The following is a 19,238-nucleotide window of genomic DNA, read 5'->3' on the forward strand; positions in this document are numbered from 1 at the left end:
CGGTTCTCCCTTCTATTCCAGTCTCGTATTGTTCATGGAAAGAAGGATTGTCGGTATGCTTCTGTGTGGGCTCTAATCTCTCTGATTTTATCCTCATGGTCTCTTTGCGAGATATACGAGGGCCGTTCAGAAAGTAACCTCCAGTTGATTTAAAAAAATACACAAAGTTAAATAAAAATATTTTAATATATACATCTTACAACTACATCTTTGCACTATTTTTCTACATAGTCTCCATAGCGATTGAGGCACTTATCGTATCTCTTCACAAGCTTTGAAATTCCTTCTGCATAAAAATCACCCGCTTGTGCCTGGAGCCAGCCTGTGACCGCATCTTTGAGCTCTTCGTCGTCATCAAACCGCTGTGACCCGAGCCATTTCTTCAAATGCATGAAGAGGTGATAATCACTTGGCGCCAGGTCTGGGCTGTAAGGTGGATGGTTGATAACGTCCCACTTGAAGGACTCAAGAAGGGCCGTTGTTCTGCGAGCAGAGTGAGGACGGGCATTATCGTGCAAAAAAACGATACCGGTAGTCAGCATACCACGGCGTTTGTTCTGTATAGCCCGTCGTAACTTTTTTATTGTTTCACAGTACACGTCTTGATTAATGGTCGTACCACGTTCCATGAATTCAACCAACAACACCCCTTTCGCATCCCAAAACACCGTTGCCATCAGTTTTCTGGCAGAAAAATCTTGCGAGGCTTTTCTTGGTTTGGTAGGCGAATTTGAATGTGCCCACATCTTTGATTGCTCTTTTGTCTCAGGGTTCACGTACTTAATCCAGGTTTCGTCACCGGTCACAATTCTGTTTAACAATGGTTCTCCTTCGTCCTCATAACGTGACAGAAAGTCTAATGCAGAGGCCATTCTTTGAGTTTTGTGGTGGTCGGTAAGAATTTTGGGCACCCATCGTGCACAGAACTTACGGTAACCCAATCTTGCTGTCACTATCTCGTACAAGAGAGTCTTAGAAATCTGTGGAAAACCAGTAGACAACTCCGACATTGAGAAACGTCGATTTTCACGAACTTTTGCATCAACTGTCTGAACGAGTTCGTCAGTCACCAATGATGGTCTACCACTCCTCTCTCCATCATGAACGTTTTCTCGTCCACTTTTACATAAACGTACCCATTCACGGACAACTCCTTCACTCATAACTCTTGGTCCGTACACGACACAAAGCTCACGATGAATAGCTGCTGCAGAATATCCTTTGGCTGTAAAAAACCTTATGACAGCACGCACTTCACATTTGGCGGCGTTTTCTATTGCAGCACACATTTCAAACTGCCACAAAAACTAAACTAGCGCAGGTACGACGTTCACTCGACCACGGCTTGATGCTGACTGACCTGTTGAGTGCGTGAACACACAGATGGCGTCGCTACTCCCCCCACAACCCGCACTGTGACCAATCGGAGGTTACTTTCTGAACCGCCCTCGTACGTAGGAGGGAGCAATATACTGCTTGACTCTTCGGTAAAGGTATGTTCTCGAAACTTTAAGAAAAGCCCGTACTGAGCTACTGAGCATCTCTCCTGCAGAGTCTTCCACTCGAGTTTATCTATCATCTCCGTAACGCTTTCGCGATTATTAAATGATCCTGTAACAAAGCACGCTGCTCTCCGTTGGATCTTCTCTATCTCTTCTATCAATCTTATCTGGTACGGATCCCACACTGTTGAACAGTATTCAAGCAGTGGGCGAACAAGCGTACTGTAACCTACTTCCTTTGTTTTCGGATTGCATTTCCTTAGGATTCTTCCAATGAATCTCAGTCTGGCATCTGCTTTGCCGACGATTAATTTTATATGGTCATTCCATTTTAAATCACTCCTAATGCCTACTCCCAGATAATTTATAGAATTAACTGCTTCCAGTTGCTGACCTGCTATATTGTAGCTAAATGATAAAGGATCTTGGTTTCTGTGTATTCGCAGCACGTTACACTTGTCTACATTGAGATTCAATTGCCATTCCCTCCACCATGCGTCAATTCGTTGCAGATCCTCCTGCATTTCAGTACAATTTTCCATTGTTATAACCTCTCGATATACCACAGCATCATAAAAAAAAGCCTCAGTGAACTTCCGATGTAATCCACAAGGTCATTTATGTATATTGTGAATAGCAACGGTCCTACGACACTCCCCTGCGGCACACCTGAAATCACTCTTACTTCAGAAGACTTCTCGCCATTGAGAATGACATGCTGCATTCTGTTATCTAGGAACTCTTCAATCCAATCACACAATTGGTCTGATAGTCCATATGCTCTTACTTTGTTCATTAAACGACTGTGGGGAACTGTATCGAACGCCTTGCAGAAGTCAAGAAACACGGCATCTACCTGTGAACCCGTGTCTATGGCTCTCTGAGTCTCGTGGACGAATAGCACGAGCTGGGTTTCACACGACCATCTTTTTCAAAACCCATGCTGATTCCTACAGAGTAGATTTCTAGTTTCCAGAAGTCATTATACTCGAACATAATACGTGTTCCAAAATTCTACAACTGATCAACGCTAGAGATATACGTCTATAGTTCTGCACATCTGTTCGACGTACCTTCTTGAAAACGGGGATGACCTGTGCCCTTTTCCAATCCTTTGGAACGCTAAGCTCTTCTAGAGACCTACGGTACACTGCTGAAAGAAGATGGGCAAGTTCCTTCGCGTACTCTGTGTAAAATCGAACTGGTATCCCATCAGGTCCAGCGGCCTTTCCTCTTTTGAGCGATTTTAATTGTTTGTCTATCCCTCTGTCATCTATTTCGATATCTACCATTTTGTCATCTGTGCGACAATCTAGAGAAGGAACTACAGTGCAGTCTTCCTCCGTGAAACAGCTTTGGAAAAAGACATTTAGTATTTCGGCCTTTAGTCTGTCATCCTCTGTTTCAGTACCATTTTGGTCACAAAGTGTCTGGACATTTTGTTTTGATCCACCTACCGCTTTGACATAAGACCAAAATTTCTTAGAATTTTCTGCCAAGTCAGTACATAGAACTTTACTTTCGAATTCATTGAACGCCTCTCGCATAGCCCTCCTCACACTACATTTCGCTTCGCGTAATTTTTGTTTGTCTGCAAGGCTTTGGCTATGTTTATGGTTGCTGTGAAGTTCCCTTTGCTTCCGCACCAGTTTCCTAACTCGATTATTGTACCACGGTGGCTCTTTTCCATCTCTTACGATCTTGCTTGGCACATACTCATCTAACGCATATTGTACGATGGTTTTGAACTTTGTCCACTGATCCTCAACACTATCTGTACTCGAGACAAAATTTTTGTGTTGAGCCATAAGGTACTCTGTAATCTGCCTTTTGTCACTTCCGCTAAACAGAAAAATCTTCCTACCTTTTTTAATATTTCTATTTATGGCTGAAATCATCGATGCGGTAACCGCTTTATGATCACTGATTTCCTGTTCTGCGTTAACTGTTTCAAATAGTTCGGGTCTGTTTGTCACCAGAATGCCTAATATGTTATCGCCACAGGTCGGTTCTCTGTTTAACTGCTCAAGGTATTTTTCAGATAAAGCACTTAAAAAAATTTCACTGGATTCTTTGTCCCTGCCACCCGTTATGAACGTCTGAGTCTCCCAGTCTATATCCGGCAAATTAAAATCTCCACCTAGAACTATAACATGGTGGGGAAATCTACTCGAAATATTTTCCAAATTATCCTTCAGGTGCTCAGCCACAACAGCTGCTGAGCCAGGGGGCCTATAGAGACATCCAATTACCATGTCTGGGCCTGCTTTAACCTTGACCTTCACCCAAATTATTTCGGATCTCCGTCAATTTCCTTTGATACTATTGCACTTCTTATCGCTATAAACACGCCTCCCCCTTCACTGTCCAGCTGTTTTTGAGGTAATTGCAGCTTTCTTATGGTACAGAATCATACATACTGCCATTCATGCTGTACCTTAACCCTTCCAGAAGTCATTAAATTACTTTCCACAATCAAAATCATTTGGATTTGTCATCCCTCCTCCAACAAGAGTATTCACTGCATCAACATTATTGCACTAAAACTGATCTCTTCAACTTTCAACAGTCTCCTGGGATCACAACCACCACACTGACAGCTAGGAAAGTCTTCTGGTATGAGAGTTATGACAGTGCAATATAATAATATCGAAGTGATGGACATGGATATTACATTCCCCAGCATTAACTAGCCAGCATAGACAGTCCAGATAATTGTAAATTTTCCTACTGGAATGAGAAAAATCCATGTAAAGGCATTAAAACTATCATTCAAAGTCACATTCCTAACACTCAATCAAAAAAAACACATATTTTAGTTTAGCAGTTGTGAATCTTCCACTTGTGTTTCCAAATGGCCTTAAAACTTACATATGATTTCCCTCATTTATCTATCATGATAACTATATTTAAAAACAAAGATGATGTGACTTACCAAATGAAAGTGCTGGCAGGTCGACAGACACACACACAAACACAAACATACACACAAAATTCAAGCTTTCGCAACACACAGTTGCCTCATCAGGAAAGAGGGAAGGTAAGGGAAAGAAGAAAGGATGTGGGTTTCAAGGGAGAGGGTAAGGAGTCATTCCAATCCCGGGAGCGGAAGACTTACCTTAGGGGGAAAAAGGGACAGGTATACACACGCACACACACACACACACACACACACACACACACACACACACACACAGATATATATCCATCCGCACATACACAGACACAAGCAGACATTTGTAAAGGCAAACTCTTAGCCTTTAAAAATTTCTGCTTGTGTCTGTGTATGTGCGGATGGATATATGTGCGTGTGTGCGCAAGTGCATACCTGTCCCTCTTTCCCCCCAAGGCAAATCCTCCGCTCCTGGGATTGGCATGACTCCCCACCCTCTCCCTTAAAACCCACATACCCTCATCCTTCCCCCTCCCTCCCTCCTACCTGATGAAGCAACCGTGTGTTTCGAAAGCTCGAATTTTGTATGTATGTTTGTGTGTCTATCGACCTGCCAGCGCTTTTGTTTGGTAAGTCTCATCATCTTTGTTATATATATATATATAACAAAGATGATGTGACTTACCAAATGAAAGTGCTGGCAGGTCGACAGACACACAAACAAACACAAACATACACACAAAATTCAAGCTTTCGCAACAAACCGCCGCCTCATCAGGAAAGAAGGAAGGAGAGGGAAAGACGAAAGGATGTGGGTTTTAAGGGAGAGGGCAAGGAGTCATTCCAATCCCGGGAGCGGAAAGACTTACCTTAGGGAGGAAAAAGGACGGGTATACACTCCCACACACACACATATCCATCCACACATACACAGACACAAGCAGACATATTCAAAGACAAAGAGTTTGGGCAGAGATGTCAGTCGAGACAGAGGTGCAGAGGCAAAGATGTTGTTGAATGACAGGTGAGGTATGAGTGGCGGCAACTTGAAATTAGCGGAGATTGAGGCCTGGTGGATAACGGGAACAGAGGATATATTGAAGAGCAAGTTCCCATCTCCGGAGTTCAGATAGGTTGGTGTTAGTGGGAAGTATCCAGATAACCCGGACGGTGTAACACTGTGCCAAGATGTGCTGGCCGTGCACCAAGGCATGTTTAGCCACAGGGTGATCCTCATTACCAACAAACACTGTCTGCTTGTGTCCATTCATGCGAATGGACAGTTTGTTGCTGGTCATTCCCACATAGAATGCGTCACAGTGTAGGCAGGTCAGTTGGTAGATCACGTGGGTGCTTTCACACGTGGCTCTGCCTTTGATCGTGTACACCTTCCGGGTTACAGGACTGGAGTAGGTGGTGGTGGGAGGGTGCAAGGGACAGGTTTTACACCGGGGGCGGTTACAAGGGTAGGAGCCAGAGGGTAGGGAAGGTGGTTTGGGGATTTCATAGGGATGAACTAAGAGGTTACGAAGGTTAGGTGGATGGCGGAAAGACACTCTTAGTGGAGTGGGTAGGATTTCATGAAGGATGGATCTCATTTCAGGGCAGGATTTGAGGAAGTCGTATCCCTGCTGGAGAGCCACATTCAGAATCTGATCCAGTACCGGAAAGTATCCTGTCACAAGTGGGGCACTTTTGTGGCTCTTCTGTGGGAGGTTCTGGGTTTGAGAGGGTGAGGAAGTGGCTCTGGTTATTTGCTTCTGTACCAGGTCGGGAGGGTAGTTGCGGGATGCGAAAGCTGTTGTCAGGTTGTTGGTGTAATGCTTCAGGGATTCCGGACTGGAGCAGATTCGTTTGCCACGAAGACCTAGGCTGTAGGGAAGGGACCGTTTGATGTGGAATGGGTGGCAGCTGTCGTAATGGAGGTACTGTTGCTTGTTGGTGGGTTTGATGTGGACGGGCGTGTGAAGCTGGCCATTGGACAGGTGGAGGTCAACATCAAGGAAAGTGGCATGGGATTTGGAGTAGGACCAGGTGAATCTGGTGGAACCAAAGGAGTTGAGGTTGGAGAGGAAATTCTGGAGTTCTTCTTCACTGTGAGTCCAGATCATGAAGATGTCATCAATAAATCTGTACCAAACTTTGGGTTGGCAGGCCTGGGTAACCAAGACGGCTTCCTCTAAGTGACCCATGAATAGGTTGGCGTACGAAGGGGCCATCCTGGTACCCATGGCTGTTCCCTTTAATTGTTGGTATGTCTGGCCTTTGAAAGTGAAGTAGTTGTGGGTTAGGATGAAGCTGGCTAAGGTAATGAGGAAAGAGGGTTTAGGTAGGGTGGCAGGTGATCGGCGTGAAAGGAAGTGCTCCATCGCAGCAACGCCCTGGATGTATGGAATATTTGTGTATAAGGAAGTGGCATCAGTGGTTACAAGGATGGTTTCCAGGGGTAAGAGATTGGGTAAGGATTCCAGCCGTTCGAGAAAGTGGTTGGTGTCTTGGATGAAGGATGGGAGACTGCATGTAATGGGTTGAAGGTGTTGATCTACGTAGGCAGAGATACATTCTGTGGGGGCTTGGTAACCAGCTACAATGGGGCAGCCGGGATGATTGGGTTTGTGAATTTTAAGAAGAAGGTAGAAGGTAGGGGTGCGGGGTGTCGGTGGAGTCAGGAGGTTGATGGAGTCAGGCGAAAGGTTTTGTAGGGGGCCTAAGGTTCTGAGGATTCCTTGAAGCTCCGCCTGGATATCAGGAATGGGATTACCTTGGCAAACTTTGTATGTGGTGTCGTCTGAAAGCTGACGCAGTCCCTCAGCCACATACTCCCGACGATCAAGCACCACAGTCGTGGAACCCTTGTCCGCCGGAAGAATGACGATGGACCGGTCAGCCTTCAGATCACGGATAGCCTGGGCTTCAGCAGTGGTGATGTTGGGAGTAGGATTAAGGTTTTTTACGAAGGATTGAGAGGCAAGGCTGGAAGTCAGAAATTCCTGGAAGGTTTGGAGAGGGTGATTTTGAGGAAGAGGAGGTGGGTCCCGCTGTGACGGAGGACGGAACTGTTCCAGGCAGGGTTCAATTTGGATAGTGTCTTGGGGAGTTGGATCATTAGGGGTAGGATTAGGATCATTTTTCTTCGTGGCAAAGTGATACTTCCAGCAGAGAGTACAGTAAATCTTTGACGAGGGCTGTTTGGTTGAATCTGGGAGTGGGGCTCCCAGAGTTTGCCTTTACAAATGTCTGCTTGTGTCTGTGTATGTGCGGATGGATATATCTCTCTCTCTCTCTGTGTGTGTGTGTGTGTGTGTGTGTGTGTGTGTGTGTGTGTGTGTGTGTGCGAGTGAGTGTATACCTGTCCCTTTTTCCCCCTAAGGTAAGTCTTCCGCTCCCGGGATTGGAATGACTCCTTACCCTCTCCCTTAAAACCCACATCCTTTCATCTTTCCCTCTCCTTCCCTCTTTCCTGATGAGGCAACTGTGTGTTGCGAAAGCTTGAATTTTGTGTGTATGTTTGTGTTTGTTTGTGTGTCTGTCGACCTGCCAGCACTTTCATTTGGTAAGTCACATTATCTTTGTTTTTAAATATATTTTTCCTACGTGGAATGTTTCCCTCTATTATAACCATATCATGATAACTATTATTATTAGTTATTAATTTGGTACTTTTTATTGATTTGGTACCTTTGTCATCAAAGCCAGTCTCTACTGAAAAATACTCAATTTTTACTGTACAAACCCTTTCCATCCAACCACACCTCTAGCACTGTTCACCACCCACGCTGTTTGTGTTCCATTCACTCTGACACTTTTTAATTCATAGAAAGAAGCGAAACATATTATACATTTAATTCCCCTTTGGTTCAGATTTGACAAACTATTATGTACACTTTCTTAGCATTACAACTACATAAGGAACATAGAGAACTAATATAGTTTTTACTTGATGCAATATATAATTCTAATTATAAATTCAGAACAAGTGAACTAATAATTTACCTCAGGATATGCCCACTCAGGGGAATAATCAGTAATGTTGACAGTCCCCTCATGAAACTCGATGGTAGGTGAAGGCTGACCTCTATCCTTGTCAGGTTCATGAGAAGCCTGCTGTGACTCAACAGAAGTCACAGTTACCAAGTCCTTGTCATCAACACTGACATCACCACTGTGTACAGTTACTGTCTCATCTGCAGAAACACTTGGTTCCATAATTTCAAGTTCAGGAAAATCACCTAACATATCAAATGCATCCAAATTTACAAAAACATCATCGTCCACACCTGTACCCGTTACAGACTGTGTTTCATCTGGTGAAACTACTACATCACAGCACCCATCAATAAAATCCATAGGATTAATTTCTGATACTATCACATCATCATCATCTGCTTGGTGCTGTCCATGGGATTCATCTACAGTGACACCAGTACCACAGGGCATGTTAGCCTGTAATGTCCTCTGTATGTCCTCTTGTGACAAATCAAGAGTTTCATTAAAAAACCCAAGGGAAACAGAAGAATCTCCCATCCCTGAGGAATCACCCACTCCATTATTTTTGGTTGAGGACCCTGTCCCTATGACAAGCACAGTATCTGCATTGCAGTAGCTAGTGAGTTCTGTTTCTGAGGTAGTAGTGTCCATATGCTTGCTTGGTGTTGGGGGTGCACTGCTAAGCAAGAGTGGAAGCTGCTCTCCTGTTGATCGCTTCTCATGCTGCCGAAGCTGTCTGTGGTAGGCACTATTGTCATATGTTGGAGGAGCATTGCCATTAGTCACATCCATTTTGCTACTGTTGTTGTTGCTCACATCCTGCAGACGACTGCAAGAACTTGTGTCCATTGCTTCCTGTTTAAGAACAACTGTCTTTTCTTTGCTGGAAAATGTCACTGTACCACCTCCGCTATTTGAGTTTCCTGTGAACAAAAAAGTTAGAAAATATGAAAAATAAAGACTCATTAACTCGTAAAATATTTCTAATATTAAGTTCTTGTATACAGCCAGAGAGCCATCAATGTGAAGGCAGGTTTAGCATTATAGAGTCCAGGCATTTTCCTATTTGTGATGGTAAGCCTACCGAGTCAATTATTAGCAAGCTCTACAAAGTAGTGTGGATTTCCACTGGCAGACAGCTGCAAATATCAAAACTGTTATGAACATAACAACGATAAGGAAAGAATAGATTGCTACTCACCACCGAGAGGAGACGCTGAGCCTCAGACACGTACAATGAAATGAATGATAGAAGCATTCAGCTTTCTCACAAAGTCCTTCATCAGAAGTAGAAAACACACACATTCACACAAGCACAACCTACGCACACATGGTTACTATCAATTCTTGGCACAAAGGTCTGACTGTGACAGCATCTGAGGTAAGTAGAAGTCTAGCTGGAGTGGGTGTGTGTGTGGTGGGGGTGGGGGGTTACAAAAGAGGGGCTGGGAGGGGGGATGTCATGGTAGTGTTGGGGGTGGGGAAGATGCTAAAACTGCCTGTGGGGACGTGCAAGGACACAGTGGGGACTGGATGCAGCATCAGGAGGCTGTGTGTGTGTGTGTGTGTGTGTGTGTGTGTGTGTGTGTTTCTGTTTGGAGGGAGGGGGGGATGGGGGCAGGTGTAATGATGAAAATAGGAAAGGGGACAGGAGAGGAGTAAAGAAGGGGAAAGGATTTTGTAGGTGCATTGGTGAGCTAGAAAGCGTGTGTAGCACAGATGCGAGATCTGTAACATACTCCCTCCCTCTAACACTTACTCCAGTCCTTTCACATGTATCTTCTACCCCGTCAAAGGCAGAACTAGCTGTGAAAGCATCCATGTGATCTACCAACTTGGCTGCTACCACTGTGCCACATTCTACGTGGGCACCACACTTAACAAGCTGTCTGTTTACGTGAATGGTCACTGCAAAATTGTGGTCAAGGGACAACTGGACCACCCTCTTGCTGAGCATGTTGCCCAACATAACGTGCTTCACTGTCTGTGCCATCTGGACTCTTACCACAAACATCAGCTTTTCTGAACTGCACATATGGGAAAACATAGTCCCTTCATCCTCTCTATCTCCCCCCCCCCCCCCCCCCCCCCCCCCCTGCCCCGATCCACAGCCTCAGGATTCAGCATATGTCCCAACTTGCTCTGACAGGTAGCAATAGCATCTTCCCCCTCCCCCCCACCCCCCCACCCCACCACCACTTCTACTTTGCTAACCTCCCCCTCCTGGCTCCATGCCTCTTCCTTACCCAACTACCCACTCCACCTAGATTGCTGCTCACCTCAGATATAGTCACAGTCAGGCCTTAGTGCCTGAAAACAACAGTAGCCATGTATGTGTGAGTTTTCTACTTCTGATGAAGGACTTTGTCTCGAAATTGATTATTCTAGCATTTATTTCATTGTGCCTGTCTGCAGCTCAATGCCTCCTCTATGTGCTGAGGTGCAATCTATTCTTTCCACATTGTTGTCATTCCATCCTGGATTAGTTACTGTTATTCACATAAGTAGATAAAAGGATATTCATATTGCTGCACTGTTGACTTAGAGATAAAGAAATGAGATAAATAAAGAGACAGCAAAAATTAAGCAGTGACCTTCATAAGGAGTCCAAATAAAAATTAGGTTTCAGAAATGTACATACTAATAAATGTTTCCAATCCTGACAGTGACTGTTACTTCACAGAATTATTATGAGCCCAGTCAGACCTAAGCTTTGGCACACACTGAATGTTTGCATTGTTTTATCTATGTAAAGTTAGGAAATCTTTTCAACAATGTACAATGTCATTAGATTTGTGAATATGAAATATATTTATCCTGATGAAATATATCAAATTTCATAAAAAAAAGAAAAGAAAAGAAAAGAAATTGTGACCTTGATAATTATACTGAACACTTACTTTATAGTCATCTGACGAAGTTTTAACATGTTTTTGGTATACTCTGAGACTTTTTAACTTGTGGGGAAAAATGTAACAAAGAATTTCAGTTAAGTTTTGCTTTAAAAAATACAACCAAGCACAATAGTACATTGTAGATGCTGAATGGTGTTTTATTCATACAAAAGACATCACAACAAACTTAAAAGTGATGTAAACATTTCCTACAGAAATTTGGAGATTACGAAAATGGCAAGCACCATGGGTGCCCTCGCACATCGATAAGCAATGATAACATAAGAGGGAAAAGTATCAAAACAATTATTAACAACCACAAAAGATTATATGAGAGGTTGCCAACGAGGCTGGTATATAACTTAGCTCATACAATGAAATTTCTTTTAGAACTTAAAGAGATAAAATCCATACATATTATAAAAATGGATGTATATATGTGTGTATGTATGTTGCCCATGTTTCGCTGCTAATAAGTAGGTAAATTATTGTAGTGTAGATGTACAATCTATTCTGAAATTGTTGAACATTGGCCAAAAGCTGTGCTGAATGACCACCGTTCAGGGTAACTGAATGACATTTGTGACTGTTCCTTACTGCCCATACATGGCATAACTGACAATGAAACATAAGTGTACAGGTATGACAAAACAAAGGCCAATTATCTCAATGGAAGCTTTGTGGACAACCAAGACTGAAAATAGCTCAAAGTTAAATTAAATGTGTAAGTTCTGCTAGCCATGTTTTTGAACTTAAACAGCTTAGTGTAACATGTCTTCTTACCACTAGTTCACATATCAATAATGAGTGCTAACTACACACCATTAGCATACAACACTCCATAGCAAATAACAATATTTAAGGCTTAATAATTAATGGCAACTGCACATGCCAGTTCACAAGCAGTATCATGAACATTTAGCAAAACCAAAACTGTTATCATGTCACAGCCTTTGTGTCTGTTACACATCATCCTCTGTGGCTTTGTCATTTTTCCAAAGACAAAAATGACAAAGAGGAAGAATATTTATATAATCTGAAGATGTACTGACAGAATTGCTGAAGGAGCTATGTGAAGTGCTAAAAATTTTATTCCAGAAGGCTTTCAGAGATGATAGAGGGCATTAACAAAAATGTCTTCTGCAACTTTATCATAGGCTCGATTGAAAACTGTAGTCTAAATGCCTCATGAAAAGAACATTGTACGGAAAACCAATTAATACCAATGAACAAATAAAGACTTTTTGAAGAAAGTTAAAATTTTTGATCAAACCATACACATGTAAACAAAAGCAGTTTGTGGAGCATTATGTTAAAAGAGGAGCTACTTGTTATCAGTCATAAAACTATTTATACGTTTCAAAAGAAGATTCCACTAATTAGCTCAGACAGAAAAATCTTGCAAAGTACTTATATGACATGGAACTGAAAATCTGTGCCAGGATCAGGACATGAACCAGGTTTTTCTATTTTCAATGAGTGGTAAATTCAGAATTTAAATCAAAAGCATCAAAAGAAAAAAATATAAAATTTTAATTTTGAAGCATGTGAGGACAGCAAAAAGGTTTAACTAAATTTATTACACTAAATTCATTAAGGGCTAAAAAATAAAATGAATGGAATTTTAAGTTTAGATAAAAAATGAATTCAAGATACATTTGGAAATTGCATATTGAAGATGTACAAACCAAACCTGGCATATCAGAAAAACATAACTAATGTCTTCTGCAACTTTATCATAGCCTTGACTGAAAACTGTATGTAGTGTGTCTGGCCTCAGTGGCCAGAGACAGTGGTCATTTTGTGTGTGTGTGTGTGTTTGTGTGTGTGTGTGTTTGTCTACTTTAGAAGGCCTCTTGGCTGAAAAATCACTTGTTTAGTAGTCTTTAAGTTATGCCTGTCTGCGAATCACATCTCCACTATAAGGTGAGTAGCAATTTATTCATTTCATAATATTGTCAGTCCTCTTAAAAAGCAATATGTGTCAAGAGATTAAATGCTACTAAATACAGAGATACAGTTGGTAGCCAAATATAAAGCAAAATTATGAGTAGCAAATCTATTAGAACAACAAAAGTATTAAAAAAAGAGAAAGAAAGAACTATTAGCTGAATGGGCTACAGTCATCTTGACAGGTTACACACAGATGTTGGAATAGAAAATATGAAAACTTCATGAGAAATGCTTGTTTGAAAATAAATGCAGATGCTAGCCAAGCTTTCTAACAAACTGATAATACACTCCTGGAAATGGAAAAAAGAACACATTGACACCGGTGTGTCAGACCCACCATACTTGCTCCGGACACTGCGAGAGGGCTGTACAAGCAATGATCACACGCACGGCACAGCGGACACACCAGGAACCGCGGTGTTGGCCGTCGAATGGCGCTAGCTGCGCAGCATTTGTGCACCGCCGCCGTCAGTGTCAGCCAGTTTGCCGTGGCATACGGAGCTCCATCGCAGTCTTTAACACTGGTAGCATGCCGCGACAGCGTGGACGTGAACCGTATGTGCAGTTGACGGACTTTGAGGAGGGCATATAGTGGGCATGCGGGAGGCCAGGTGGACGTACCGCCGAATTGCTCAACACATGGGGCGTGAGGTCTCCACAGTACATCGATGTTGTCGCCAGTGGTCGGCGGAAGGTGCACGTGCCCGTCGACCTGGGACCGGACCGCAGCGACGCACGGATGCACGCCAAGACCGTAGGATCCTACGCAGTGCCGTAGGGGACCGCACCGCCACTTCCCAGCAAATTAGGAACACTGTTGCTCCTGGGGTATCGGCGAGGACCATTCGCAACCGTCTCCATGAAGCTGGGCTACGGTCCCGCACACCGTTAGGCCGTCTTCCGCTCACGCCCCAACATTGTGCAGCCCGCCTCCAGTGGTGTCGCGACAGGTGTGAATGGAGGGACGAATGGAGACGTGTCGTCTTCAGCGATGAGAGTCGCTTCTGCCTTGGTGCCAATGATGGTCGTATGCGTATTTGGCGCCGTGCAGGTGAGCGCCACAATCAGGACTGCATACGACCGAGGCACACAGGGCCAACACCCGGCATCATGGTGTGGGGAGCGATCTTCTACACTGGCCGTACACCACTGGTGATCGTCGAGGGGACACTGAATAGTGCACGGTACATCCAAACCATCATCGAACCCATCGTTCTACCATTCCTAGACCGGCAAGGGAACTTGCTGTTCCAACAGGACAATGCACGTCCGCATGTATCCCGTGCCACCCAACGTGCTCTAGAAGGTGTAAGTCAACTACCCTGGCCAGCAAGATCTCCGGATCTGTCCCCCATTGAGCATGTTTGGGACTGGATGAAGCGTCGTCTCACGCGGTCTGCACGTCCAGCACAAATGCTGGTCCAACTGAGGCGCCAGGTGGAAATGGCATGGCAAGCCGTTCCACAGGACTACATCCAGCATCTCTACGATCGTCTCCATGGGAGAATAGCAGCCTGCATTGCTGCGAAAGGTGGATATACACTGTACTAGTGCCGACATTGTGCATGCTCTGTTGCCTGTGTCTATGTGCCTGTGGTTCTGTCAGTGTGATCATGTGATGTATCTGACCCCAGGAATGTGTCAATAAAGTTTCCCCTTCCTGGGACAATGAATTCACGGTGTTCTTATTTCAATTTCCAGGAGTGTAGATACAGATTTCACTGCATAGTTCCACTATAAATATAACACAAAATCAAATAAATTTATTTTATTTTCCTGACAGTTCTTCAATTACCAGTGGTTGACGAGCTGTTGAGTATGAGTAGGCTACCAGCAGAACATCCCTGTATCTGGGATAAACTAAGCACAAGAGGTGGTGCTGTTGAATTCTGCTGGACATTAGAGGCAGACGAACGATGTACTCGCTGCTGAGTTTGACTGCCTACAGCAGGACTGCCATTTGTAGAACCAGAGCCTGTAGATAGCAGTAGGCTTCCTGTGCCAGTTGTTGATGACACCTAGGTGAAGAAAGATAAAACTGCATTAAATACATAATAAGGTGCATTATTCCAGAAAATTAAATCCTATAAGCAGTATATTCAGTTAAATACCTCTTGTTTAGAGTGCTGAGAAGCATTTTTTCTTTACTTTTGACTTTTCTACTTCTTACTTTTTAATTGGTATAAGTTGGAAAACTACTTCAAAATTTATAGCTGGTAAGCTGTTCTTAATGTATGTATTCTTTAAAGTCTGTCATATTGCACACGTTATCTTCATCTAGACTGTTAAAGCATGACTGCATTTTTATAGCCATCAGTTAAGTTTATTTACATAATGTGATGTTGACAATATTTATGGTAGTACAGCAGAGGCTGCTGTGTAACTCTCTCACTGCTAAAGTTGATTTTTAATAACTTTTGAGATAGAACAACTGGCCATAACTTACCTTCAGTAAGTGAAATGTGTAGCACTGCTGATAGAAGCAAATAATAGTGACACACTATCTAGAGTTCACAACAAATAGTTCCTTCCTTGGGTAGGAAAGAAGAATAAATTGTGGAGGTTAAAATGGAAGGATAGGTCAGAAGATGCCACTATGTTCATTTGTCAATTAACAACTTTATTTCAGATTCTAGCATTTCTTGGTGGAGCAATTGTAAAGATTAACACCTCTGCACAAAGTAAATGAAAACTACATGTTTCATTTAATTATTCATTTCTCTCACAAATAACAGTAAAACTTTTACATTCCATCTCTTTCTGTGCCTCTTGTAGCACTGGTTTTACATTCCTCTCATTCTCCCCACATCACTTTTGTAAGTTGTAAACACAGAGCATTTATATCCAGACAGTTTATCTGCTGAGACAGTTTCTCAGTATGAGAGTTCCAAACAAAAGGGAAATACAATTACAATATAAAAACAGATACATCATTTCCAGCACTAAAACTTCTCAATGAAATTGTTAATGTTTTCATTGCTGGCTCCTGAGATTCTCAACTCCTATAGTTCTTGACATTTGAAAAACACTTTTGTATGCTGGGTGTAAAACCACTACATTCAAATAATACAGACATAAATAAAAGAGAATGGCTCATCAAAATAAAGAGCAAAATATTCTTCTAGCAAAGTGCACCAAAGAATAATTGCTCACACAGTTCCAAGGACAAAAGAGAAAAGAGCAAATGAGAAAGATTGGGTAAATAAGGAAATGACAACACTGTAGTAGCTTTCGGGAAATTGTTGGAATATGACGAGAGAAACGACTTGCCAGTTTTCAAATTCATTGTACCAATTTGCACAATGAAAATTCTTCTATTCAGGGTGTAGCTTACATTGTAGCTACCAGGATGAGCAGTAGATACCAATTTCTTGCAACAAGTGGTAGTCAGAAGTGATCACAATGTCATCTTGTTCATAAACAGAATAACTGGTACTTTTGTACTACAGTTTTTCCATAGACTGGAGGTTGTGCTTAAGGAAAATAGCTTCTGTCCAAGGAGATGATTGTCATCATGTTGTACTACACTCACTTACTACTAGCATTCCCATTCTGAAAATGTTTCAAGATCAGAGGTCCCATGAGAACATCTGGAGCAACAAAATGATACAGGACACTGAAAAAATTGCAACCCACTATCATACAAGGAGTTGTTATCGTATTTCAAGTACCACTCTACCCAGCAGCAGAAACATGAGCACACTGCTGGCTGTTGAAACCGAAGTTCTAGAAAGGATAGTAAATAATTAAATTTTACTTATTGTTTGTACACAGTACAGCAGCAAGAGTATATGACTAAATTTTTTAATGGTTTGGGGGTATAAAGGGCGTGATGTTCAGTAGACAGAGTTGTCACCTCTGGCAACAACAATGGCTCTAACCTGGCTGACCATCGAGTCACACTGAGGTTAGATGATAGATAGGAGTATGTCATTCCACACTGCTTCATGTGCCAGTCTCTTGGCAACTCCTGTCCAGGTGCGGGTGAGAGATCTGGAGAATGTGCTGGACGGAGCAACAGCTGAACAGTCACTACGTACAATATTTCATCTCGTGGGCCGTACCCTGGCACAAATGTCATACTGCTCAGCCTTGCTGCACATTTCTCCACCACCGCACCACCCTACCTGAGCACCTGGAGGACAGAGAGGGGGAAACTGTGACCCCGCCAAATTTAAATGGCAAGGCAGTTGCACTGCATACAACTTGGTTTATGTTTCACATTTATCAAAAGCATATATCAGAAACATAACAAATTTTCAGCATTGTTTACTTATTTTTGTTCCAATGAAGACATAATGGTATTTCTATCTGGTACAATCTGTCAGCATACTGACAGATGCAGACAGGTTCACAGATTTTCACAATCAAGTTGCCACATAATCGTGATTTTTTTTAGTTTCATAACTGAAGAAATGTCTTTCACACAAATATGTCGATTGACATATTGAAGCACTTATGCAACCTCATTGTGAAGATGCAAAAACTTTACATGAGGAAAGCAATGTAGATGGCCTGGACAGTTTTAACATAAAAGGATTTATTATTAAAACGGGAATTACCTCACAGGTCAATGATTTATATCCGCAAATGCTTTCAACTGAACCAGCAAACAGTCTCGAAACAGCTCAAAAATAGATGTAAGATAGACAGTGTCCTCAAAACATTTAGGAAACTATCTTTGTAATTCTTTCGAGGCCACAACAAATTCTACAAACTTCACATCTTCTTTACCAGTAGTGCGCTTCGGGAACTGGGCTGTGTTTGTCAGGATGCATCCCTTCTATAACACATTTTCTTTTAAAATGCATCCCCATCACATCAGAAAGAAGTTGTTTCTAGCCCTGCAATGTCTTACTGTAGGCAGTGTGCAGTCAAGTCAACTTAAAATTCGAGGTCTAAATCCATACTGGATGTTCTAGTTTTCATTCCTACACTCATTTTTTTTTTTTCGTAAATTCAGCAATAGTGAGTTTTAAATCGAAAAATCATTCCAGGCATTCCCCTTGACTTAAGCATTGTACTCTGAAATAATATAAAAAGCCTCCATATTCATCATTCAGTTTCATCAAAAACTGACAGTGTTGTAATGCATGCGACTTCATAAATTTTACTAATTGTACCATCAATTTCTTCACATGCTGGCAAATTTAGCACAACACGCTTCTTGATCTTCTGACCAATGAATCACATCTGTCAGTCATTGCAATTGTTTGTTCTTTCAGTGACAACTAAATCGTCAAATTCTTTCTAATGGTATTGTAATATCATTTCGTAGAAAATTTGCAGAGCCCATCACTTATGTGACTGCATAATAGATATTGAGAATTCATATTCCTCTCTTCTGTCATTCCCATTCATTTTTAAAGGCTTGTAATGACAGATCGCTACACTGGCTCTTTTGTGCAAACATCCACTGTATATGTGAACATCCTTTGTACCACAAACAAATAGCGACAGGTAAACAGAACAGACACCATGATTCTTCTGAGCTGGAGAGAGTTGTGCTGACCAAAAAATGTCATACTGCAATACCAAAGGAAACATTGCGCAGTACAGAATACTTCTGGGAAAGAATGAGCTAGGCCAACACTCTCTGCCCGCATGAAATTTGGCATGCTGTGGCTGGCCCTGATATAGAGGTAGGTGAAGACAGCATGAGCAACACAAAAGTTTCTATTATTTCGCTGAATGACAACACCACAGAAGCCTCAAAGATAGAGCATAGTAGCTGACCTTTACAAGTCATAAATGTAATGCCTGCCATTCCAATTATTAGCTATACAAATCAGAGGTGATCGTGTTGTGTACCCAGTGACAGCACATACCATTTAGTCATGTGCTGGGCCCATATGATGATGGCGAATGCAATTCACCAATGTTTCTTCTCCTTGGAGCCTCAGCACAGACGTACATCCATTGTCATGCTGTATGTAGAACTGAGACTCATCTGAAAAGACAATGTCATGCCATTCCTACATTCAGTGTTTCTGTTGTGTACTCCGCTGT

At 42.4% G+C, this 19,238-nt stretch overlaps 1 protein-coding gene across 1 annotated transcript in view; it reads right to left on the reverse strand.

The window, feature by feature from the left end:
• Positions 1 to 19,238, reverse strand: part of LOC124789300 (calmodulin-binding transcription activator 1) — a 1,803,646-nt gene that overhangs the window by 221,825 nt on the left and 1,562,583 nt on the right. The window contains exons 12-13 of the mRNA XM_047256611.1: positions 15,025 to 15,247; positions 8,389 to 9,305 (exon numbers count right to left, since the gene is read on the reverse strand). Coding sequence (XP_047112567.1) covers positions 8,389 to 9,305; positions 15,025 to 15,247 — 1,140 coding nt within the window. The remainder of the gene's footprint in view (positions 1 to 8,388; positions 9,306 to 15,024; positions 15,248 to 19,238) is intronic.

The sequence above is a fragment of the Schistocerca piceifrons genome, chromosome 3, assembly GCF_021461385.2.
Source record: "Schistocerca piceifrons isolate TAMUIC-IGC-003096 chromosome 3, iqSchPice1.1, whole genome shotgun sequence".
Lineage (NCBI taxonomy): Eukaryota > Metazoa > Arthropoda > Insecta > Orthoptera > Acrididae > Schistocerca > Schistocerca piceifrons.